General features: G+C 35.5%; 1 protein-coding gene across 3 annotated transcripts in view; it reads left to right on the top strand.

Annotated features, from left to right (window-relative positions):
• Positions 1-26,780, top strand: part of CBLB (Cbl proto-oncogene B) — a 206,311-nt gene that overhangs the window by 16,434 nt on the left and 163,097 nt on the right. For 2 of the 3 annotated variants that reach the window (XM_036242657.1, XM_036242656.1), the window contains exons 3-4: positions 427-677; positions 14,920-15,009. In XM_036242657.1, the coding sequence (XP_036098550.1) occupies positions 427-677; positions 14,920-15,009 (341 nt within the window). The remainder of the gene's footprint in view (positions 1-426; positions 678-14,919; positions 15,010-26,780) is intronic. The other variant, XM_036242658.1, reaches the window with a different exon arrangement.

Raw genomic sequence — 26,780 nt, forward strand, 5'->3', positions numbered from 1 at the left:
CGTCAGTTCAAGGACCCAAATGGTTGAGGGTTCGATTCCCAGTCAAGGGCATGTACCTGGATTGCAGATTTGATCCTAGGTGCAGGAAGCAACCTATTGATGTGTCTCTCTCCTATCAATGTTTCTCCCTCTTTCTCTCTCCTTCCCTTCCTTCCTTCCACTCTCTCTAAAAATCAATGGAAAAAGATCCTCGAATAAGGATTAATAGACAAAAAACAATGCGAGGAGAAGAAAATGGGATTTAATTATTTTAAGATAGGTACAGATAGTTGTCAACTCTTTGTAGATTGGTGTTAGTAATTTTAAGATAAAAGTTTATATTATGGAAAATGAAGAAATAGTATGTAGTTCGCCAAGTTTCAGTTTTTCTATGAAAGAAAGTATTGTGGTTCATGTGAAATGTTTTATTTTTGTCTTTGTTTTTAGGTCAGACTGTGCCAAAATCCCAAACTTCAGTTGAAAAATAGCCCACCATATATACTTGATATTTTACCTGATACATATCAGCATTTGCGACTTATATTGAGTAAATATGATGACAACCAGAAACTTGCCCAACTCAGTGAGAATGAATATTTTAAAATCTACATTGATAGTCTAATGAAAAAGTCAAAACGGGCCATAAGACTCTTTAAAGAAGGCAAGGAGAGGATGTACGAAGAGCAGTCACAGGACAGGTAAGACTATTTCAGATTTTATTTCTTAGTGGTAAGGTCATTTATGTTGCTTTTTGTTTCACAGGTGATAAATGTCACCATGTGTTTGTTTTGGGAGAAATGTCATTTTATTTATGTATTCACTTTTCACATTATTTAAACCTTGTAGTTTTACACAAATTTAGTAAAATAGTGAGTTTGTGAGACAGTATTCTAATTTTAAAAATAGATTTTATATTTTAGAGCACTTTTAGATTTACAGAAAAATTACATGGAAAGTACAGTTTCCATACCTCGCCCCCCGTCAGTATTCCTGTAATTAATTACCTAGTTACAGTTGAGGAACAAGTATTGATACAGAATTAGTAACTAAAGTTCACAGTTTATATTAGGGTTCACTCTTTCTGTTGCACAGTTCTGTGGGTTTTGACAAATGTATAATGTCATGTATCTTTTATTACAGTATCATATTAGAATAGTTTCACTGCTTTAAAAATGCTGTGCCCCTTCTTAGAAAGTCCTATAGTTGAAATCATGTAATAATGTCACATTTTCAGACCGGCTTCCTTCACTTAACAATATGCATTTAAGATGACCCCATGTCTTTTTATAACTTGATAGCTCATTTATTTTCATCACTGAATAATACTAATTACATGGATATACCACAGTTTGCTTGTTCACTTACCTATTGATGGACATCTTGGTTCAAATTTTTGCCAATTATTGATAAAGCTGCTATAAATGTTCATATGCAGGTTTTTGTGTGGGCATAAACCTTTAGTTCATTTAAGTAAATACCTAGGCGCTTGATTGCTTGATGTTATTGTAAGCCTATGGTTAGCTTTGTAAGAAACTCCCAAATGGTCTTCCAGAGTGGCTGTAAGGTTTTACATTCCCATCAGCAATGAATGAGGGTTCCCATAGCTCACACCCACCAGCATTTGATACTGGAGACACTGTCTTGAAGGCAATCTAGATTGAATGTGTGGGTGTGGTAGATGTGGGTGGGTGATGTAGCTTCAGTTCTTCTGATTGTCTATTAAGTGAGATCCTGGACTGGGGTGGCAGAGTTATCAACTGACTCCTTATTTTGTAGCCATAATTCTTGACTTAGAAACCCCTCACTAAAGTTTGTTGTTTGACTAATTTAATGTTAAATTTTCCAATTTACCTTAAGCCAAATAAAAATAATAAAGTTTTTTTTCCTGTGGTATTTTAAATATATCGAGAATGTTCACTCATAGTGCTACTTTCCTTAGATTTCCAAACTAAAAAATACAGTATTGATTTAAATATATTATGTCTTAACATGGTTAAGTTGAACTTCAGTTTAAGATACTTAATGTCTGTGGATTTTATTTTTCTTTCATATACAGAAAAATCTCTAAGAAACCTTTAATGTTTCTTTCAGATTGGAAAACATGCCTAATGAAACATAAGACTATATAAGAGAAAATTAATTTATCTAGGTATGCAGACTCTACATTTGTCTGTAATTACCAAATAGCCCAGAGTGAGTAAAACTAATTTTAACATAGGAAAACCCTTCACCAAATATAAAATGGCATAAAAATTTACTTATTTATAATTTGTTCTCTAAATTAGTGATGAGCCCTAACATAATCATAGGAGTCTAACCAGTTATGTAACTGTGGGTTCATCACTTAATATTCTTGGATCCCAGTTTATACATCTTGAGGGTGGTAAATCTTCCAATTGCCTTTTAGCTTTAAAGCTCTAAGACTCTCTCCAGGACTACCCAGGGGAATTTGGATTGCCGTAAGGAGCCAGAAGTAAGGTAGAGACGTAACTGGAGTAATTGTTCCTTCTTATAGACCTTTCAAGAATGGCCAAGATTATGAGAAGCCAGATATTTGTTTACTTGTTTTTTTTTGTTTTTTTTTTATCCTCACCCGAGGACATTTTTCCATTTTTTTGTTCAGGTAGAGTGGGAGGGAGAGAGAGGAACAGAGAGAGAGAGAAACATCGATGAGAAAGGAACACATCGAGTGGCTGCCATCCGCACAACCGACCAGGGCCGGGGACAATCTGCAACCGAGGTACATGCCCTTAGTGGGAACTGAACCCGGGTCTCTCAGGACCGCAGGCCAACGCTCTAACCGCTGAGCCAAACCTGCCAGGGCCAGATGTTTGTTTAAAACTATATTTTCACTTTGTAGTTCTACCATTGATGTTGTTTTAGAAATACCTTTAGAGTTCTTACTCAGATTGAGTAGCCCTGAAATTTTTCCTGGTCCAGCAAGGTAATCCATTAAATTTTACATTTCAGGGTATTAGGTACAGTGAGGTGTGTAACTTCTTCTAGGAATTTGAGTTGATACAGTGTTTTAATTGGTTGTAGTAATAAATGATGTGGTAACTTGTATCTCACTTTTACATCTATAGTAAATTGAAACATTTTCTAACTTATTGGACGTCTTGTAACAACCACGTCATTGATAAATTTTGATATTTTTGGCTTTTTGCTTAGGAGCATATCATAGGGAACTCTAGATTTTGGTTCATGGTGTGTAGATTTCTATAGATGAAGATAGATTGCATAATGTTGACTGACTATGTTGAGACTACTCTTTAAATTCTTCTGTGTTTTAAGTGTCTTATGTGCATTTTGTCACTCTTCTAATTCAACTCTAAGACAAGGTGTATTAGTTTCTGTGCTGGTCTAGCACTCTTAATTGGATTTTACTGTCATCCATGCCCCATATTCTGATAGTGTTCCGTGGCCAGTTGTGTTTATGCAAAACTTACATTGGATAAATATCTAATCATAGTTCTTAATGGACCATTCTTGGTACACTGTAACAAGGACATAGACTTTTTATATATGTTCTTTATTTTATTTTTATTTTTATTTTTTGGCAGTAATATGTTTTTACACATTCACTTCCAGATTTCTTAGGCTAAAGTGTGTCATTGTATATGGAGCTCTTAGGCATTTTGGTGTATAGAATATAAAGGAAGCTTTAAAAAATGTGATCATGGTTGTTAGGCAACAAAATATTCGGTTTAGTAAGTAGAATGGCACTTATCTAACATGTATGACACACTAATTATTGAGAATATTATAAATTCTCTGAACAATTTTTTTAGAATTATGCAAATAATGTCACTAAGGACATTAGTATTATTAGGCTAAAAATATAGGACAGTCATAGTAGAAATAGTAATTTGGAGTTCATTGACTAAACCAGTCTTTTCTCTAGTGATTTGGTACTTTATTGAAGACAATTATGCTGGATGAGTACATGAATTAAAATGTTTATTTTAATGTTCCAGTTGTATCAAAAATAAACTCTGTGGATTTGTTTTAAATGCAAAGGCAAATGGCTATAATTCAGGTATCAATTTTGAACTAGCTTTGTTTTAATCAATCAGTTGCCAAAATGTGAGTAGCCTGAAGTTTTTAAAGCAATTTAACATACATGTGATAAAAATAAGAACATATAGAAAAATAAAAATGGCAAATGCCACAAAATGTATTTCCTGTATAGGAGGCAAGAGGTAGAAATTACAGACAGTTATTAACTACTGAAATAGATGTTAAGGGCACAGAGTGCAGCCCTCATGCTCTGAGAAGGGGTGGAACAAGGACTTCTGGTCGAGGCAGGCTGCGTGCCTTGCTTGACTTTTACAGTAAACCTCTTCGTTCCCCAGTTTTTAAATTTTTTTTCTACCCACAATTGACACACTGAATTAGTGCTTCTCCAGCTGAGTGTCTAAACCCTTCTGAGCTGGTATTTCTGGGAAGAGTAACTCAGTGATTTTTGGCACATGCAACGTTTTTCTGTATACGTCTGGAGTGGGTGTTGGGGATCTTGTGGGGAAGCGAGAATTTATAGCTTGAAGCTCAGAGAAGAAGAGAAACATCATATTGCTTAAAGTTTTAGTGGCAAAAGCAAAATGAGTGTGAGGGTAGTGATAGCTGATAAATGTTTTAACACTGATGGAATGCCTTTTTTCAGTGATTTGACTGATGGCTTCATCAGATGACCATTTTAATAGTAAAATTTACTCTTTCGTATACAGTGCTATATATTAATCACAGGCTCTGCAAGGCCTGGTGTTGGACGCTGTTTTTAAGAACACCAGAGATGATGGCCTAACAATATTCAGATTTTCCATATTTTAGAACTGCTTCAGTGTACCAGAGCCCTACACCCCATTTCCCCCTACCCCATACTCTGGTTTACAACCCCTGAAACAAAACCAAAAGTCAGCTGAGGTGGAACATAGCTCTGTGCTTGATAACCTATCTGTGAAGAAAAATAAGGCTTTTAAAATATTTGTGCCAGAGAATAATACATAGATGTTGTGTTATTATTAATGTCACTTCAAAGCCCTGGGCCATTTCTTATGCACATGTGTTATGGAAAACAAATCATAGTTTGTATAGTTTGAATAATAATATTCACTCCAATTAAGATGTTTTTGTACAAGTATTTTGACATAAAAATAGTTCTAGGAGATGATAACCTTTATTTAAAATCTTTCAGAAAAAAATCTTTTCTCCATTGACCATTTTGTCTGAAGAAAGAAAAATGCATAACCTGGTATATTAATCAAGTACCCTTCCTCCAGATGACTACAGATCACTGTGCTTGCTGCTTATATCTCTGTTGTGATTTATGAAATATGCACCAAGAACATGTAGGAAGTGATATATTAAAGATACATGGTTAAGTTGAAAGTTGAATCAAAAACATTAGTTACAACAATAACAACAATAAAAGCAACAGTAAAACACAAAGCTGCAAATAAGCCTACTTTCTTTCCCCATACCACGGGATGATAACATTTCTTTGGCCAAAGGATAATGTCGCATTAATACAAATATCTGTATTTGTGTAAACACAAAACATGTTCGTTACATGGTCCTCACAGTAGTTCTCAAATTCCTCATGGGTTTTCAGTTTAACCACAGACAGAAATTGACCTGTTTGTACAATGTGAGCTTTATGTAATAGTTTTAATTATTAGTGGACCTCACAAGTTAATGGCCTTGTTGATAATGTCACTTAGTTCCACATTTTCTCATAGGCAGCTCTGTTCATTATGAGAAGGAAATAAGGAAAGAGTGGTGTTGAACGGTGCAGAAACCTCACCATCTGATACCATTTCTGCTCCATGTATTCTTTGTAACCTTTGTTGGTTTCCTGACTCCAATCTGGTTTTTCAGCTTTTAACTTTTTTTCTGGATATTCACAATATTTTTTGACTCAGATATTTTAACATCATAAAAGGAAGATGTAGTTTGTTTCAGACTAATGCTGTTGCTACATTAGTTTATTAAATGGTTTTTCAAAATCAGTAGTAGTTTATGGTAAAAATACTGTTTTTGTTATCACAATAATCATTTGCAGGAGAATTAATCTTAAGGTTATGTCTTTTATAAATAATTTGTACAGTATCAAATTCATTTCATTTATTCTATGAAAATACTTGTTTAATGATACATGAAAGGGAATAGCTTTTACTATTTTTAAAAATAGTTTTATATCTTAAAAATTAACCTAGTCTATTTTACTTTTGAAATTTGCAAGTGGTGAAAATTACACTTCTTTTGCATTTCATGAGGATGGGATAAGTGCAAGTAGAAAAATATGATTTCTAAATAAACCAAATAGATAATTGATCTTTTTTGAAAACAAGTTTTTTAATATAAACATACATTATTACTGTTTAACTTTTCTCTATATTTATTTGCACTCTAGGCATTTTTTTATTTTAGTGGAAGACTAGAGGAATTAAAAGATTAAATTTTAATATTTTAAAATGATAATATATAACGTGGATTCAAAGGACAAATAGTAGTCAGTCCTTTTAAGCAGAAATGTGTCTGCCCGGTAGAAAATGGAATTTTCTTTAGAAAACTTGAACTTCTTCCTGAGGTTGACTTATGATAAATGAATGATAAATTTATTAAGTTTTGAGGTCCTGGCCAGGTAGCTCAGTTGGTTGGAACGTCGTCCCAATATGCCAAGCCTTCAGGTTTAATCCCCAGTCAGGACACATACAAGAATCAGCCAATGAATGCATAAATAAGAGGAACAACAAATCAGTCTCTCTCCCCCTCCTTTCCCCCCTACCTTTCCCTCTCTCTCCTAAATAAATAAAAAGTTTATTAAGTTTTGATAAGAATACCTTTATTCATATTTCAAGCATCTGGGAGATGTGTATATACTTTTCTAAAGTTTAGAAATGAAGGAACTTATTTCTATAACACACTATGAAAGTAGAGGCCACAAGAAAGTTATTTAGACAAATGTTTTCAAGTTAAACAAAGGGAGTCTGTTAGAATGGGCAGGTGAGAACTTGCAGAATCTGACTGTTAAAGACTTCATGGCTAACCATATCCATGCTTCTTTGCCAACCAGATACAAAGTAATTTTTTTGTTGACTTTTATGTAAGTGAAAAGCAAGAGGGAGGTTTCCCCAGCACTTTCCTTTTTGGGGTATAATTTCAAAGTAGAAAAGAAAACAAATTATTCAAATATAACTTTAAATTAATTCACTGTTTTAAAATAAAACATTTACATCTAATCCATTTATTTGCTATTTATTTACTTTTTTTTTCAGCCCTGTGTTAATGCCATTCAGCCTCCAACTCCTGGTTTATTAGCTGTGAAAATTTTTATTGCAGTGTATTTCATTTCCTTCCAAATCAGATTTTAAAATTGGAGAATTTTTTGTTGTTGTTGCAGCATAGGGTTCATCAGATGTTTATAAATTCCTGAGAGTGATAACCATTGTATTATAGGATAGTGAGCCAACTCATAAGACTCAAGTGAACTTGGCTTTATGGTTGAATACCTTTTATGTTTTCAGTCTTAAGGCAGCTTATTAAAATTGATGTTTTCCTTTCACTAAATATCTGGTGACATTCAAATTTGATAATTAAAATCCAGAAGCACTTAAGAAAGAATGCCTGTTTTTAGTTTCATAATAACAATACTCCCATAGAGAAGGTTGATGAGTGAAGTCTTTCAAGTGGCAGATTTGTTATTTAGTTAAAGAAAGCTCCTTTGGCAGTTTCTTACAAAACTAAATTAAAGTCTGTTTATAAAACAGACAAGCTGCAATGATAATCCTATAGCCAGAGGAATGCTTGGAAATCTAGCCCTAGAAGCATCTTTTTGTTTTTGTGTTTTCAGTGATTTAATGAAGAAGTGAAGTTTCCAGAAGTCCAAACAGATTAGCATCCAGCGCTAATTGAGTAGTTCATAAAAATGTACTGCTGTGTGACTGCTTTTCGCAATACAGTGCTTCAGAAATACTTATTTTTCTAAACCCATTTTGAATATTAATCTTTGGTCTCTTTAAATTCATAGTTAAAACATGAGTTCTTGTTTGAGTTTGCGTTTATACAAATACAGTTTTCGGGATTCACATATGAGGTCATTCCAGAATTCAAATAATAAAGAGATTGAGGTTGCCTGTTGTTTGGTTGGACCACTGAGGAACAGAGGATGGACGATTCCAGGACTCTTTCAGCTTCTGGTGGCCCTAGGCATTCCTTGGCTTGTGGCAGCATACCTTCAGTTTCTGTCACCCGTCACTTGGGGTTCTCTATGTGTGTGTGTCCACATTTCTCTCTTCTTACAAGAATACCAATCATATTGGATCAGGGCCTAGCTGAATGACCCCATCTTAACTGTATTACATCTGCCAAGTACACAGGTAGGGTGGAGGTTAGGATTTCCACATATCTTTTTTTTTTTTTTTTTTTTTGTTACAGATATTTCATCTTTTTTACCCCATTGGCACCCCGCTCCCCACCCCACCCCCACCCCGTCCCTGACTTAGTTGTCCATGTCCATTGGTCATGCATACATGAATATAAGTTCTGTGGTTTATCTCTTCCCACCCCCCACCCCCTCTTCTGAAGGATGTCAGTCTGTGCCCTACTTCCATGTGTCTGGGTCTACCGTATTCCTCAGACTGTAATGTTCATTATATTCCATATATAAGTGAGATCATGTGGTATTTGTCTTTTTATGCTTGGCTTATTTCACTTAGGATAATACTTTCCAGGTCCCTCCACATCGTCTCAAAGGATAAGAGATCTTTCTTTCTTACCGCTGCATAGTACTCCATTGTGTATATGTACCACCGCTTTTTCATCCATTTGTCTACTGATGGACACTTGGGCTGTTTCCAGATCTTAGCTATTGTAAATAGTGCTGCTATGAACATGGGGGTACATATATTCCTCCTGATTGGTGTTTCAGGCTTCTTAGGGTATATTCCTAGAAGGTGGATCACTGGGTCAAATGGAAGTTCAATTTTTAATTTTTGAGCTAACACCATATTGTTTTCCATAGTGGCTGCACCAGTCTGCATTCCACATATCTTTTTAAGGGACAAAATTCTCTGTAACAGTGACCAAATTTGGCAGTGTAAAATGCATACTTAGGAGGGGAAGAAAATTCAAACTTGAGTGTGTGTCATGTAAGTGTGAAAACTTTGCTTGGTAGAAGATTTGAAATAATTTTTTGAATGGCCTGTACCTTAAATATTTTTGTAGTTTATTTTCAGAATAAAAAGCATGGTATTTGATTACTTTTTATGACTATATTGAAAAACATAGCGAGTTTACTTTTATCAATAATAAATTATTTATATATATTGACGTAAGTGAATTTATAAGTACCTTGTTATGGCAAACATTCTTACTGCTTTTAATGTATAAAATACCAATCTTTAGAAATGATTAATGCTATAAATATATACATCTAATAAAAAGTTATAATATTAATAGCCCTGATTATCCTCAATAAATAATTTTTGTTTTATTCTTTTATTGGTGCTAAACTCTGGAGGAGTGATTAAAATATTTAATTATGACTTACATCATCACCATTAAATCTGTGTACAAAGTTTTCTGTATTGCAGATAAAAAAGAAGTGGGAGGTGTTAGTGGCAAAGAGAAGGGTGCATTTCATGTTCACTTTTTGTGTCTCCAATAATAAGATAAAAAATATTTTAAGTATGTTTTAAAATTAAGAGTTATAGAATTATTTCAAAGCTTTTAGTTTAAAAAGAGCAAATAATTGTTTCTAAAAATGGCATGTTGCTTGGCTTAAACCAGGAGTCGGCAAACTGCACAGAGCTGGATAGTAAAGATTTTAAACTTTGCAAGATCATCTCTGGCAACTGCTCAACTCTGCTTTTATAGTAGGAAAAAGGACAATTGGAATGGCTTTGTTTTAATAAAACCTTGTTTACAAAAACATGGTAGACTAAATTTGGCCTATGAGTCATAGTTTGCCAACTCTTAGCTTAAAGTGTTAATCCGAATTTTGGATGGTACAATTTTAAAAAATGTTTTATCAATGTGGACTACGTAAGTTCACTTAGGAATGGCTGAAAGTAACAATACCGAACCAGCAACAGCTTACCCGTAGAGGGATATACTGGGTGGGCAAAAGTAGGTTGACTGTTGCCCTGTGACGTTCTTTTGAGTTAGTAAAGCTGTTGTAATAATCATAACCTGCATCTCTTTTTCATAGGAACAACGGTCAACCTACATTTGCCCATCCCTCATATCTCTCAACATTGCAGTCAGACACCTAAGCTCTTTCTGGCTTTGTAATCTCCTTGGGGTGTATTTGGGGTTGTCCTCATCTAGTCACCTCAGGGCTGTGGAATTCCTGCTGCAGCACCACATTGTTCAAGGCTGCGAGCCTGAGGAAGGCGGGGCAGCACCACCTGTGCTTGTCCTCCTTGTACTGTTGTTCACGGGCTGCCCTGCCACCCACTTTCTCCACCAGCTGATTTCTCTCAGGGCTTCTGAGGCCTGAAGAAATGTGACATCCGGAACAACAGTGAACACTGTCTAGTGTGTGCATTTTCTGTTCTTGTTGGCTTTCTTGGGAAAAAGTATTCAAAAATAAAAGAAAGCACTAATATGCTAAGACAGTTTTTATCTCACACTCATTATCCTTTAAAAGAGAAAACAGTTTACAGTTGTTTTCTTTTTTCCTTGAATATTTCCTTCATCCTCTTTTAAACTTTGACTGTTATAAACATATATTTAGACCCAAATAATTGAAAACAAGTTATTAGTAGGTTAGAAGACTGAAATTTTTTTGATTCTTTGTTTTTTTGTTTTTTAATTAATATGTACCCAAGGACATTTTTCCATTGGTTTTTAGAGGGAGTGAAGAGAAGGAAGGTGGGAAGGGGGGGGGCATTGATGTGATAGAGACATATAGATTGGTTGCCTCCTGCGTGACCCCAACTGGGACGGGACTCAAACCTGCAGCCTAGGTACGTGCCCTTGACCAGAAATCAAACCCTTGATCCTTCGGTTTGCAGGCCGACACTCTAACCATTGAGCCAAACCAGCCAGGGCTGATATTTTGTTTTATAGGAATTATATCATTATCTTGATCAGTGTCTGTACCTCAGAGATGAGTGGTACATATTCTAATTCCATTTTCTATCTAGAGAAGTGAAATTGAGTGAAGGTTACATGACTTGACAGGAATTGTATATACTCACATGTGATATATTTCTAAATGATGTCTCATTACCACTTGGCATGTGTGAGCCTGCAGCTGTTGGCATGTGACGGTATGGGGTTTGTAAACCCTTTCTCAAGTTTGTTCCAAGAGGACTCATTTCAACAGTTAGCGCATTTTATACTTGTGAAAATGAGGTGTATTTTTTCATCGTCATTAAATGAATGTTGATATTGTATGTCATATGGTCAGTAAATGCAACCTTGTTTTTTTAAACAAAGACAAGACAGTTCTGTTTATTAAATTTAGGACTATTTAAAGCTTCATTTCTCAAGCATGCCTCTTTTCTCTCTCTCTCTCTCTCTCTCCCCCCTCTCTCCCTCCCTCCCTCCCTCCCTCCCTCCCTCCCTCCCTCTCTCCCTCTCTCCTTCTCTTTTGTGTGCACACACACACACACACACATGTGCTTTCTTTCTGTGTGTATGTGTGTGTGTGTGTGAGAGAGAGAAAAATGTTGCCTGTGATTTTTTAAGCTTTTAATTTGTTCTAGATGAGCAGTTTTTTTTTTCTTTAAGGAAATGGAAAGATTACCTAAATATTTTTAAAAATATATTTTTTTATTGATTTTAGAAAGAGAGGAAGGGAGAGAGAGAGAAAGAGAGAGATCTATTGGCTGCCTCTTGCACGCCCCTTACTGGGGATTGAGCCCAAAACCCAGGCATATGCCCTGATCCAGAATCCAGCTGGCTACCTCTTGGTGCACAGGACAGTTCCCAATCCACTGAGCCACAATGCCAGGGCTACCTAAATATTTTTCTTTTCCTGAAATATATTAATGAAAAAATGTTAGCTTATTTTGCAAATGTTGCAAACATATAAGCTTTTGTTCTAAAGGTTTTTTTTAATGAGATATATTGATTTTCCGTGATTGTAACAACATGTGAAACTGTCAAGTTTATTCTTTTCTTGAAATTTCAGAGAACTTTAATTTGATTAAAGCTCTTCATTTTGGTCAGCCAGATCTCATTTACCTGGTTAAGGTTTGCATGGATTCAAGGCCTAAGAGACAGCAAATCCTCCTTACTAAATTTTGTGAGTCATTTTTTCTATGAAATTCTAATTTTAGTTTGTTTTCCCCACAGTAGATTTGTCTGTTTGTTTTTAATCCTCACCCAAGGACATTTCTTTATTTTTTGTTCAGATAGTGTGGGAGGGAGAGAAAGGAAGAGAGAAAGAGAGAGAGAAACATCGACCTGAAAGGGACACATCGACTGGTTGCCACCAGCACTGGGAACAAACTGTAACCAAGGTAAGTGCCCTAAGCAGGAACTGAACCCAGGTCTCTCTGGACCGCAGGCCAACGCTCTAACCACTGAACCAAACTGGCCAGGGCTCCCCACAGTTAGATATGTAAAAATTGTTTTTATAAAGCATCTGAAGTCTTGAAGTTGCTAATATATCACATACGTTTTTCCACTTTATCAGTATTTGGTAAACTACGGCCTGTGAGCCAGATCCAGCCTGCGCTTCTTTCTGTAAACAAAATTCCAGGGGGCACCTGCCGCCCATTCTGACTACAATGACAGAAGTGAGTAGTTGCCGTGGAGACTATATAACATATTGACCCCTGCACTATTGCTGTGATCTATGGCAGTCTTGGAAACTTGGTGTTTATATACTTAAACATTTTCTTTGTCTTGATTTTCTTTTCTGTCCTATTTCTACCAGTAATGCTTTATGAATTACTGACCATTGTGATCCCCTAAGGTCAATAAAACATTAATGGAGGTAGTCAGTGATTGAGAACTAAAGCCCTCTTAGACTCCCATTTCTTATCTAATATCCATATTCTGATGTATATGATAATTTTTAAAGTGTAGTAAATTTAAACTTTTTTGTAGTTTTTTTTTTTAAACAGATATGTCACTAATGTCTTTGTCAGTCATCTAGTCTAGGGCTTCCCTACATAGTCCATGGACCAGAGGATGCATTCTAACCTTCTGTAAAGATTAAGTACAGACCTCTGACTTCCTATAATACGTCTTCCTGTCTTTACCAGTTGGGATCTGAGTAGCCGTATTTTTAAAAAGTGCCCTGGGTATTTCTGATAACTTGCCTGCTCTTAAAGTTGCCAGATCAAATCACATTTTACATATACAGTCATGAGGGGTCATTGAGATGGCACAGATGGGACTTGAACCCTGAATCCATTCCGAACGCTTCACTTTACTGAGTTTGCTCTGTTAGCACTGCAGGGATCCATGCCCAACTGTAAGTTATTTTAAAGGATCCCTGGGAAACATCCCTTTGAAACAATGTAGATGGAAAAGAAGGATTGAAATCTCTTTTTATATCTGTTTCAGATTGGCCTAATCCAGTGATTTTCAGTCAGTTTGCTGCTAAGAATTTTTAAAACATCCAATACCTGATTATTTAGTCAGGGTTACTGACCTCTTTACCTTTAGATTGTCAAAAAAAAAAAGATGGCAACAGCCAACATAGCAATGGCTGTCTGGTGTGAATGAATCAAAATTATACCTATTTTTGTGTGTGTGTGAAATTGGCAAAAGATATATTTTTTGGTGTGCCGCAGAATTTTGGTAATTAGAAGCCATGAGATGAAAAAGGTTGAAAATCACTGGCCTAATCACTATCCTTAGAATTTATCTCTGCGTGCCAGCCTTTTATCTTGCCATTTTTCCTTCTTCCTATGTTCCCCGTTTATGCAGATTTGTTTTATAATTGATAGAGCTAAAGCTCCCACTCCATCCCCATCCCTGTCTTGTTTTAGCTTTTTCTGATCACTGTAGCCAAAATGTCTTTTTCCTCTGACTATAGCATTTATCAATAGTCAGATAATATTCCGCCTTTTATGTGGCCCTAAACTATATACTGTCAGCTATTTCTGTCTTTTTAAAATGGTGATAAGAAAGGTCACTTAAAATGTCTCATAAGTTATTTAAAGGCAAAAGTCACTTTTTCTCCTGTGTATCTCCCACAGTGTCCAGAACAGTATTCCATAGTTGGTAAACACTTATATATGCTTATTTCTCTAGAGTTGCTGTAGGATTATTTGAAAATCCTGATTTATTCCTTGATTATAGTCCACTAAGGCCTGGAAACAGGAGAAAGTGAAAGTGTTACTACATGGGAAAGTGTCCAGTAAAGTGGCCAAAGGCCACCTTTTAGAATTTGTAGATAAAACCCTAAATATCATCTTCTTCAGATTTGGCAATGAATGCCATTGATTTTAGAAGGAAAAAAAAAAATGTCCGTAAACATACTAGTACCATTATTTAGAATAATTATATTTTAAAACAATTCTTAATTCTGTGTGTATACAAAAAAAATGTCCTTAACGTAGTGACATTTTTGGATAAAGCTGGTAAAGTTACTATGATTGGAAGCACTTCTTTAGTGGGATGTCCTTGTAGTTACACATAACACCTATAAAATAAGTCCCTGAGAAATTTACCACCCTGCCTCGTTCCCACAAATTACTGATGGTGATGAGCATATTTCATGGCACCCCTACTGACTGATTAGTTCTTCTGAGCTCTTGCGAGTGTTTTCACTTCCTCTTATTCTTATTTTAACATTTCTTCAAAGACTGTTTTTGTTTCTGTGCTATGTTGTATTTATGACTCTGAATACACAGGACTTTTCAGCAACTGGGGAATCCTCCAAAAAAGAAAGAAAAAACTATGCTTTCGACATGAATAGTCCAGTTTCATTTGGCATATATTATTGACAGAAGTGCTTCATCCTCTTTACAGCTTGCTGTGTAGCAGATGGTCGTTATATCATTTACGACTCTTCAGGGAGTGCATAAATACATGTACACGAATAAAAAACAGCTTATTCTGGTAAGCCTCTTGTGTTCCTACTGATGGGGTTCCCCAAAACAGATAAGGATTTTCAAACTTGAAAATGAGTTTTCAGATTTCAGCTAACATTTTGTTTGTATTCATGTACTTAACTGCCACCTCTTTTTCTTTCTCTTTTTCTTAAAAGGCAAGCTTGGATCTGATATTCTTGCCATATATGCTGCTTTTTTTTTTCTTTCTTTCTTCTTTTGGCAGGAGCATACCAGCTCTAAGGGACATCTGAGACATTTTGAATATGTAGACAGAGCTTTTAAAGAAAGGAATGGCTGTTCTCTTTTATCAGCCATGCAGACTTAGAAGCAGACTTTAGAGGAAAACAGAGGCATGTGTGTTCTCACTGTGTGTTATTGTTGCGCCCCCTCACATAGCTGTTAGGGTTTGTCAGCAGTTTGTTTTGACTCACTGTACCAAGGGGGGTGGTTTTCGGTGTTTTTGTAAGTTAACTAGTGTGGGATGTCAGTAATCTCAACTCTACCATTTTGATTGGCTTTGATCCACCCTTTTCCCAGGCTACATTTTAGTACTAAAACTTGGTGTAAAATATTTGCCAAATAGTTACTCCCTTCTTATAACCCTGGAGGTCAAAACTGATCCTTAAGATATACAGGGTAGGGCAAAAGTAGGTTTTTTTTTTTTTTTTACGCAGTTGTTCGTATGGAAAAGATTACAATAATTAATAAATAATAATACAAGAGTAAATCCTGGGTTTGGCATACTCAACAACTAACTGTAAACCTACTTTGCCCCACCCTGTAGACTCTTTTTGTTTCATGTTGCCTCTGTGGTATGTTCATGGCATTTCTCTAAACTAATTTGGGAGCCTCCTTGAATTATTCTTTTTAATTCATCTTGATAGTTCTTCTTACATAATGAAATTCAGTTTTATTTCTTATGGCAAGACTGGGGACTCTCCTAAGTTCACATTTCATTTTTTGAGAGTTGGTTTTCGACAGAGAGAACCATGACAGGTTGTTTTGACTAGGGACGAGGAAGTCTTTGGTAGCATCTGAAAGAGAGGACGGGGCTCCTTGACTTGAATGGCTCCTTGACTCTGATTTTAGAAACCGTGAACAAAGAGAAGGTGGTCTAGGCAGATCTGTCTTGGCTGGTTTACTGTTTCCTAAGAGAAATGGTACTCCAATGACTTGGGCAACATAGTGGTCCCAGTATATTTTTGACATGATTTTAAGGTTGGAAAATACAGCTTTTTATGTATGAGACACCACAGACAAACAGTGTTTTCCTTTAGTCACTCAAGGTAACCATTACATTTAAAGATCAGTGTAGCTGTCTTATGTTGCTGATAATTTTGTATTGTGTAACAGCTTGTTATTTATTTATGTGGGATTAAAATTAAAACAGCTCTTTATGTGGGATTAAAATAACTAGAATTCTTTCGGTATTTTCAGTACTTGACATTTAAGAGACAGATGGCAAGTAAACAAGGTGAGAGAAGGACTTTATTTTCTGTATTACAATCTCAAACTACTGTAAATAATTTTAATTAGATGTTATTTTAGGAAGATTCCAATTTACTGCAGGTCACTGAAGCTTGGACAGAGCAGAATCTACACCATATATTTTAATATATCAATAATCTATTGCATATGGTTGAAAGTTCATCTGGGACTAGAGGTTCTATTTTTATGAATGTGAAAATTTTTCTGGGTCCCAGTGTGCCTTAGGGTAAAACTCTTTTTCTATTCAATTTTAAATAATGCCATTTTAAATTTCTAGTGGGAGTTCAGAATCAAGTCACGGTTCAGTTTAAACATTTAGAAATTTCTTCTGGTATCATCTCCTTTTTAGTAAGCTCATGTTCATTTTTCTTCATGGTGCTTATGATTCTTAATTTCTCACAGCTCTACTGGAGATTTTCTTCACTTTGAGACAGTAGTTGTTACATAATTCAAAATTCACTTCAGTTTTCACAAAGAATTTTTGTTACTTTTTTCAGATTGAAGCTATTTTTAGAACTGTTTGTTAGAGGAAAATAAATTAATATATAAAGCCATCTCGTATTATTCTTTGTAGAATTACATATTTCTTTTCATCTGTACAAATAATATGAAAATATTACAAAAACATTTTCTTCCCACCATTAAAATAAAAATAAAGAGCCTTGAAAAATGTCTGGTGTTGATAGTTCATCTAGGTTAAAAAGTGATACACAAAAGGCAGACTTCAAAATATTACACAGTTTGTATAATTCACCAGCTCAGAGGACAGCATACATTTATGGTTTATTTGGTCAGTAAAAAAAGCTTCCCATGAAAGGTCCAATAGATGATTTTCGCTTCAAGATTACAGCATTTATGGAGACAATAGTCTGTTGTGATATGGTCATAGCAAAGTTAAAATTTCAAGGTGGCTTTGTTTAACTGGTATAAACTTAGAGAAGATAACATTAGCATTTTGAAAAAGACCTGCATTCATTATGTATATTGTTTTTCAACATGAGTGAGTCTGTTTTGTTTCCTTCTCATTTTGCATTTGTAATCAACTTACATAATTAATTTTGTGCTAAAATTTGTTTTAAATACAACATGATACCAATATTTTGTAGTTAATCCCTCTTTCCCCATTTACCTGTATTAATCTTCTGGTTTTTCTTTAATTATTAGAAATGTATTTGTGTTTCCTTTACCTCTTTTGTTGGTTTAAATAGCATCTAGCATTGTTTTATTGGAAAAATACCAATTACTGTGTACAACTATGTAAGAAGCTCTCTCTTGGATTCTCAAAGTCCTATAAAATTACCATCAGGAAGTCTGTTGTATTATTATGTTATGGAATTTTAAGAACTGTTTCTCCAAATGAAATCAGTAGGGTAAAAGAAATGCAGAGTCCTGACATTCTTTCTTAGGCAAGATTTTTCCTATGCAACCTGTTCCTTTATTATCAGAGTTTAACCCAGCCCTTGATCATTTTCTCTTCAAATACTCGCATTTACATGGATGGTAGGGACGTTTTCATTGATAACATTTTTAAGGATGTAGAGTTAAAGATCTCTTTTGTAGTAAGAAAAAAATATCAGTAGCAAAACAGGACTATTTAATGGATAATTTGAAAAGTTCGGTTTATTCTGAATCTGGTAACTTAAGATCTAAAAAGTAGTAACTTTCAGTTTTTTGTTGTTTTTTTAAGTTTTATATATCAAGTTTTAAATTCTTTGGGATATTAGTCTTTAGTGGTTGTGTGTCTCTTTCAGAGAAAACCGGATTTTCATTTTAAAATTTATGCTGCTTCAAGATTTTTAAAAAAGTCTTATCTCTAAATTATTTGTTATTGATGTCAGTAGATTTAAAAGAGAAGCATATTAGATTTAACATTTTTCATAATAAAAATATTTGAATTCTAAGGACAATGCCTGGGAATCTGAGTCTTACTTTATTTCAAATCAGAATTAAATTCAAACATTTATACTTACAATACCCCTAGATACTGAAAACAAATCTTAATAGCATTTGCTATTCAGAAAATGAAACTGATTTCAAGCAAAAAGAAAATACCTTACCAAGTGTCTGTAAGAAAATTAGTTGTGAAAAAAGTAAAAATCACTATATTTATCTTACAGTAAAGTCTTTCTGTCTTTAGTTTTAACTGGTCATGGACATTAATAAGCCTGTCTGTCCCAGAAGAAAGGTAATTGGTCTGCTTTCACTATTCTGCTTGAAGTAAGACCCTGGCATGCTCGTTAGGACCATCAGCTGAATGAGTTGTAGTTTTTATTTTCTGGCCTCAAAATCTATTCTCATTACATAAGCCCATATGGTTGAAATGAATGGAAACTGTGATGGCAATAAACTTGAGAAATAACATGACAAAATGCACTATGAATGGTTTATCGCTTGTATTTCTCCATTATCGGCCTTTCTAACCCCATCTCAAGACAGTTTCTTTCCCTCTGGTCTTTGTGCTCCAGCCACTTAACATTTTTAGTTTTTCAGGCCTTCAGGACCTCCACATAGCCACAGCTTCACCTGCCTGATAGTTTTTTCCGATATCTAATTATGCTCATCCTCAGATCATAGCTTAAATGTCAGCCCCTCAGACAGGCCTTTCTTGACCGATCATTCTATTGTTCTGCACGTTATTTTCTCTCATGGTACTCCAATCTTTCCTTTCCAGAACCTGCCATAATTTATATAATTTTCTTTCTTCACCATTCTCTCCCGAGTGCCTACTCCAGTTTCTGCACGTAGTAGGTACTCAGTAACTGTATTAAAGGAATGAGGGATGAATGAATATATACTAATCTCAAGATACAAGGTATTTAAGGAGCACCATAAAACTTGGCAGTTGTGATTAAACCTCTGTATGGACAGGAGCTGTTGTTGGTTTGTTTCTGTTCTGTTTTCTTTCTGGGGATGGGAGGAAAATTTAGTAATTATTAAGCCAGAGAAATTGCATTAAATTGGGCTTGTTCATCTTGTATGTGTTTTCATGGGACATTTAGAAAGGATGAAAAGGCCTTGCAGCTGCATGCATCACTCTTTTGCCTGCTGATCCCTAATTAGAACCACTGTCTGGAATGTTTTCATATAGAGCTCAATGGCACAGAAACATTGGAATTACAAGTGAAACCACTTTCCACGCATTTAATTGTTGTACTTTGGTGCTCAAAATTTAGCATATTTAAAACTTTTACTGAGATGCATGCATGTGGAACCTGCTCCATCGATGATATATTTCTTCTTAATGCCAATTGAGAATTTCTTGGTGGTAACTCTTAAGTTAGTGACCGTAATATTATTAATATATTATCTGTGGGGGTCTTGAAACACATCTTCCTGAAACAGCTGAATAATATTGCTATTTATACCTTCTTGAAAGAATTGCCATTCTTTATTTTAATAATTATATCATGCTAGATTTTTTTATAACCTTTTCAGTGGTTCCTGTTTTCCAATTGTATCAACCTGAAACTGCCTTGCTTAGCTTTTGGGGGGTCACCCTACTTTTCTGAACCATGTTCTCCACCTTAATCCATTACTCAATATTGCATACTATAGTATTTCCTCCTTATCGCTTTATTTGGTTCCCATAATTTGAAATAATTTAAAAAAATACCATGTTTCTGTTTTGCTTACTCTAGATGAACATTTAAATTTCAGCCTTGTCTAATTTTAATTCCTGGTTTGAGTCAAGATCTTTTCTACTTTGTCGCCTCTTCAAACTGCTTCCCCTTCCTGAAAAGCTCGTCCCCTGACACTTAACATTTTTAGGCCAAGGACAAAGATCCGAGTGTACCAATCACCCCCATAGATGGGTCTGCTTTGTACACTAAAATAGCTTGTTTCATTTAGTATTATAAATCTTTTTTAATGGTTTCTTCTTTTTCCCATTTATGTTACCTGTCTTTCAAGATACAGTTGAGGTACTTACTCTTGAAGCATTTTTTTAACACTTGAAGGTTGGCACTTGAATTTTTTTAGCTTTTACCATTTGTCAAAATACTCAAGTTGGTAGTATAGAAACAGAGTTCTATCTTGGTTCTTCGATGTCCTTTATCTACTTAAGGGACGCCCAGACTCCTCAGGACTCACTTGGAGGTCAGGGACGACTTCCAGTGGAAATCTTGGATGAGTTGATGCTCGAGGGTTGAGTTGCAGTTTTAGATATAGGCAAGGGAGAGGGTGTCATGAAAGACCTTTCAAAGGTATGTGACTTAAGTCACCTAGCTCAGGAGTATGTGAAAACATTGTGTTGGAGTTGTGTGGTTTTGGGTATCTCAGCTGGGTGGGGATTTGGGGATTTCTGTTTCCTTATACTTTTCTTTTTCTCTTCAGCCTTCTGACTTTACAACTGTAAGCATGGTTATGTTTCTGTTGTGGGGGTGGAATGGGGAGTATACATCGAGAAGAAATAACAAGAAAGGAAGTTACTCTGGTAGATTACCACACGGTTTCCTATTTAAATGACACAGTTTTGCATTTTGGATGTTTCACGCATTAGCTGCTCATTTTGAAGTTTTGTGCTACTGATTCGACTTTTCCGTGCTTCACTAGCTTTGTGTTAGACCATGTGCCCTGTGCAGAGAGGGAACTCAGTGAACACTGAAAGAATCCACCAACTTTTGAGAACAGTTCGACTTTTAAGTTTGTTGATTCTTCTTCAGTGTGCCCTAATTAAAGTTCTAGACCGTGTGTTTCACGTTAGGCTCACGGGATAAGCAGTTGATGACACGCAGGCGTGTGCCTTGGATACCCTAAACTGGCTTTGTCTCTGAAAATACAGGATCACACATTTTCCCGCCTTATAACTTCAACTTAAAAAATTTAATCTTAGACTGCAGTGTTTGTTTTTAACAAACTTTTAGGGAAAGAGGTTTTTTTTTTTTAGAAGAAGAAATATATAGTTCTCATCTATCTCCTATCTCTCACAAGATAATCTGGTTGGTCTTTCTTGTTATTATATGATGTATCATAAGACTGATCCTGAATCAATGTTGCCAACCCTTTTCCTAATAGAAGAAAATTGGTCAGATCTTTGTATTGTTGACTCAGGGGAAAGTATTAACCTACAGAGGAAGAGGCTTTGATAGGAAATGTTGCTTCCTCTAGGAAATGAAGTACAAGGATCTAAATGTCTGTCATATAAACAAGGTAAAACCTTATTAGGCAATTTTGGAACACCTTTTGAATGGCTCTATTAGTACACTTTTCCCTTCATGACTCTTGGGAATTTATAAGGCAGTTATATCACAGGCAGTATTACAAGTTGTTTTGATGTTGATAGCAGTGCATTATGGAGGTGGGATAAAATGCACAGATAATAACTCTACATTATTACTCTCTTATTTGTTTCTTAACGTGTAAAGCAGTAGAATTTAGTAGGTGTTTGTTTTGATGACAGTGGAATCAAGTCAGATATACCTGATCTGCGGGGTTCTTGGGTTTATAGGTGTGCTAATTACATGTAAAATGAGATATTTGTTTAAGTTAAAACAGTATTTGATGATAGCTGTTTTTATACTATTATAAGGACTGTATTAAGCTAAATTTTCAGCAATAATAGATGATTTACTCTTGCAATGGCTTTCAACAGCAGGAATTTGTCTTGCAGAGGGATAATCATTTAGGAATGTGAATAAATGTTTTCAAAATAATGTTTTGTGCTATGTTAGACTAAGTGGTAGGAAATATTAAATTAAAATAAATGCTAATTAACTTGAAAGGATTTTCTTTTTAGAATTTTGGTTCGTTCTAAACATAATTGGGAGAATTATGATGACACAGGGCTAGGAGTCCTAGGAGTCTTGATATTGGGTCTTATTCCAATAGAAGTGGAAAAGAAAAAGATAGAAACCTTTGATTTTACAGAAGTCCTTTCATATAAAGAGAGCTGAAGTTTAGTGTGTAGAGGTTGATCTGCCTTCACTGTGAGACAACAACTACATAGATAGACAGACAGCATTCATTACATTTATTTTACCTGTGTATTCCATATTGGAATGTTTATTTTGTCAAAAACTACAAAACCAGATTGGAAAAGTAACCTGAATTTCCTAAAGGAGTCATCTTTCATGACTTTTATAAAAATAGTACTTTAAAATATTATTTTGTCATTGCATTAGAGGATATTATAGTGTCTCTTTAGCCATGAGGATAGAAGGTTAAAGAAATGATTGCTGCTTAAATTGTTTTTTATTTTCAGGAGGACTGTAACTGAAAAACAATTGCAGCAAGTTGTACATGTTGAATTTTCTGGTGTAGAAATGTGGCATAGAAGTTCCCTAGAAGCTTCTGTTCCATTGTGGTTGAAATGTTTTCTCACCTTCTTGAACTACCTCATTACTGCTGATGTAGGTGATATCTTGAAATGTGCTTAGAGAAAGTGTAAAACTTCCTTTGGCTGTCTCTGGACCAAGGACTAAGTTACCTTAGGCCTGCCGATTATTTAAACTATCAAGTAGGTTCTATTCAGATATGTAAGTTTATTTAAAATACTTCCATTTATATTCTATATATAATCATCTCTCTTATAATTTTATCACTCAAAGAAAAATGGAGAGTAGGTTGCCCCAGGATCAGGAGTAATATTATGTAAACTTATTGAGGCATATTGTTTGTTTTTTTTTTACACATATAAAAAGTTTGGGGCTGAAATGGAAAAAATATTTATTTTTGTGTTTGTTATAAAAAATGTTTAGTATTTTATATAATCCTACTTTTAATGTTGCTTGGCTCTGTCTTAATATTTTCTCCTTTAAGTAAAGGTGGTCTAATTTGGCTTAATTCACTCAGTGAAACTTCATTTAATATGTAACAAAAATAATTTTGTAGTTTTCATTGCATCTGTATTAGAGGTTGCTAAATGTCCCCCAAAACTCATTTTGTTCCTTTCTTACCATGAGATCTTCCCCATTTTTATCTGCCCATACTAAAGAGTGTTTCCTGGGCTCGCATGGTGCTGCTGTGGCCCTGGGAGTAAGCTCTGACTGGATGCGAGTAGAAGTGAGGTGTGCAGCTTTTAGATGATGTCCTTCAAGGGAGGCCACAGGCCCTTCTTTCCCTCTGTTTCTTGCTCCTTGGCTAGACTGTGAGGATGGTTGTGAGTTATCTTGGGCCACGTGGAGAAGAGGGGTGGTATAGGAATGGTAGGACTGCAAAAGACCAGCATGTCATAGACTACAACTGTTATGCTTTTAGGTGAGAGGCAAATAAACATCATTGTAAACCTCTGTGCTTCGGTCAGCCAAAACTACATGCTGCAGTCCACCACTGTGTCAAAAGTATTCACCGTTTCTGCTGCATTTGTTTGAAATTTAAGTTTTAAATTTGTATAAGTGAAGTCATGGCCATGTAAATAGAGCTTTATTAACTATGCCTTGCTTAGCTCAAAGCAAGCACTGAATTCATGCTAATGAGGCCCTTTAATATTTTATTGTTGTGATTTATATCGTGGTTTTTCTGTATTAAAACATTATGTGACTATACCTAATTCTGTTAGATTTTATGGCTCATCAACGGTTAAACAGGATATTATCTGTAATGGTCCACATTTCCTTTGTTTGTAGCGTTTGTGTCTGATATACTATACTTGCCTCACTTGATCTTTGTCCTCCACATCTTTTTCTTCCCTTTCTACATTTGGGCAGTGCCTGGGGAAGAAGCTCTGGAGCAACTCTGCCTGACCAGTTCAACAGAGCTCTAGGAGGACCTTAATAGAGCCCAGGTGCCTGGCACTATTCCTGAACACACACACTGGTGAAACTCAGTTACTTGCTTGGAGAGTTTGTGGGCTTATATTATAATGGATGGAAAAATGCCCTGTGCTCTGCAACCTTTTAGATTAACTAATACTACTTACAAGAAATTGCAAATGTTATAGGAACCAAATTTTGTGTGGGAGATGAGTACTAGGAAAAAAAAAGGTTTCATAATGATGAGTGAGAAAATTTCAGAAAGCATTGTTTAGTTTGTCATTATCAGTCTGAAAGGCAACTTACATCATCACACTGGGGATGGGGTATAGCTTCATTGAATGATATGGTTTGCTCCCCAAGTTATTTAGTTATGTTTCATTATACAGGGGTGGTCAAAAGTAGGCTTACAGTTTTGAGTATGCAGAACACAGAGTTAGTAAAGCTATTGTAATAATCATAACTGCATGTTTATTTTTCCATATGAACAATTGTAAACCTACTTTTGCTCACCCTTGTATTGAAATGCTGTGCCCCTGCAGAATCATTGAAAATGGTGTGATACTCTAGGTGGGCAAGTTGAAAGAAGGGCAGTATTATATTGCAAGAACAATGCATGCCCTTGTATCCACGCCCTTTCCAAGCTCTCTGTGGCTGCCAAATCCCATCACGTTCTGTATGCTTAGATATATATAAAGCATGCACATACCAGGCATCTTGTGTTTTTGAGAAAAATAGGGAATGGCTACATGTAATCTTCCTTGCCTGGGATTCATTCACATTTTAGAATTGATTTTATATATGAATGGAAAAGTAGAGGGAACATTTCCTTCCATATTAATATAGAAAACCTTTTAGCATCCCATCCCAAAGCCTGATCCCTGGACCAGTATTGGCTATCTGTTGTACAGCTGGACCACTGTGTTCTGTTGCTTTCCTAATTACTTAAAAAAAAACCTTCCTGTCAGGGCTGCCACAGTTTTCTGACTCTTGTAACAGGCCCATCCTTATAGATGCCAATATAAATCTTCACAGCATATACTCCAGCATTTGAAGGGAACTTTTCCACAGTCGTTTCGCATTTCAGATGTTGCCTTCATGCTAGGAAACCCTACTTCTCACCTTGGTGACTGACCTATCAGGGACTGACCCGTCTTACCCTGTTCCACTCAGCCATGTTTACCCCTGGCCAGATCATGCTACCTTATGGAATTCTTAATTCTAAAATCTCATTCTGCAAACACACCCCAAGTCCTTCCACTTCTCATTTCCTTTTACCCATGAAATCTGCTTTTATTCATTGATATTTTTCTGTATTTTCCAGGCTTTACTCATTTACATAACGAATTTGGATTCCATTAATCATTAGCCAGATAGATCTGAGTTTAAACTCTAGCTCTCTGCGTTACTAACTGTGTAACTTAGATACTGTAATATCCATTTAATGGAGTGGTTGAGTGTATATAGAAAAAGATTGCTTAAATGCCTAATAGAGGTCAGTGCGATGAGTTATGAAATTAATGTGAGCTGCTTTTATCTTTAATGTTATTTGAGAAAATGATAAAAGATGATGAAAAGGTGAAAGAAGTTGAAGATAAAATACTTAAGTGTTAAGGAACATTGGTTTGATTTTACAAAAGTTGTGGAGAACCATCTTAGGAAAAGTGATACCATTTAAAATGCACGTGAAAGGTTATTCTGATACAGTGTATGTGATAGTGTTAAAGACCAGAGAACAGGGTAGGAAACTTGTTGGATTATATACTGAAGCAGTGGTGTTTCCAGGTTACCATGTCTTATTTAACATTTTATCTCTTTTTAACGTAGATCGTGTTTTCTTTTCTTTTTTTTTTTTATCCTCACCCGAGGACATATTTCCATTTTTTTGTTCAGATAGAGTGGGAGGGAGAGAGGGAGGGAGGGAGAGACATCGATATCGATGTGAAAGGGACACATCAAGTGGCTGCCACCTGCACGACCAACCAGGGTCGGGGACAAACTGCAACCGAGGCACATGCCCTTAGCGGGAACCAAACCCGGGTCTCTCTGGACCGCAGACTGATGCTCTAACTGTTGAGCCAGACCGGCCAGGGCTAGATTCTGTTTTTTAATGCTGTATTGTGACATTTTGTACCACATGGTTTTATAACTTTTTTATAAATGACTTAATAGAGAACATTTAACGTATGTAGTAAATGTGAATTCATTTGTCTGGTCAGGGACATAATGGGTTTCTTTTGAGGAGTATACTATCTTGTTGCCTTAGAGTGGTACAATGAACTTGCGTCTTCATAGACAAAATTGGGGACATGTCTTGCTGGAGTCGGTTAGAAGCCCAAAGTTGCCTGTCTTTAAATTTTAAAAGCATTTGGATTTGTTGTTTAGGTGTTTAATTAAAGCAGTCTTCTCAGGAATTGAAACCTCATTACATTGATTTTGTCTAATTTCCATGAATTTATGTTATCAAAAGGCTCTTCTAAAATGCCATTCCGATTTGAAATGAAATGTGAGTGGAAAGATTATGGTTCACTTGATGATGTGATGCCTTGTTTATTACACTGGAAAGTGAATACTTAACATCAGATTAGGAGGGTGACATAAT

Source organism: Molossus molossus, unplaced genomic scaffold, assembly GCF_014108415.1.
Source record: "Molossus molossus isolate mMolMol1 unplaced genomic scaffold, mMolMol1.p scaffold_m16_p_5, whole genome shotgun sequence".
NCBI classification, from domain to species: domain Eukaryota; kingdom Metazoa; phylum Chordata; class Mammalia; order Chiroptera; family Molossidae; genus Molossus; species Molossus molossus.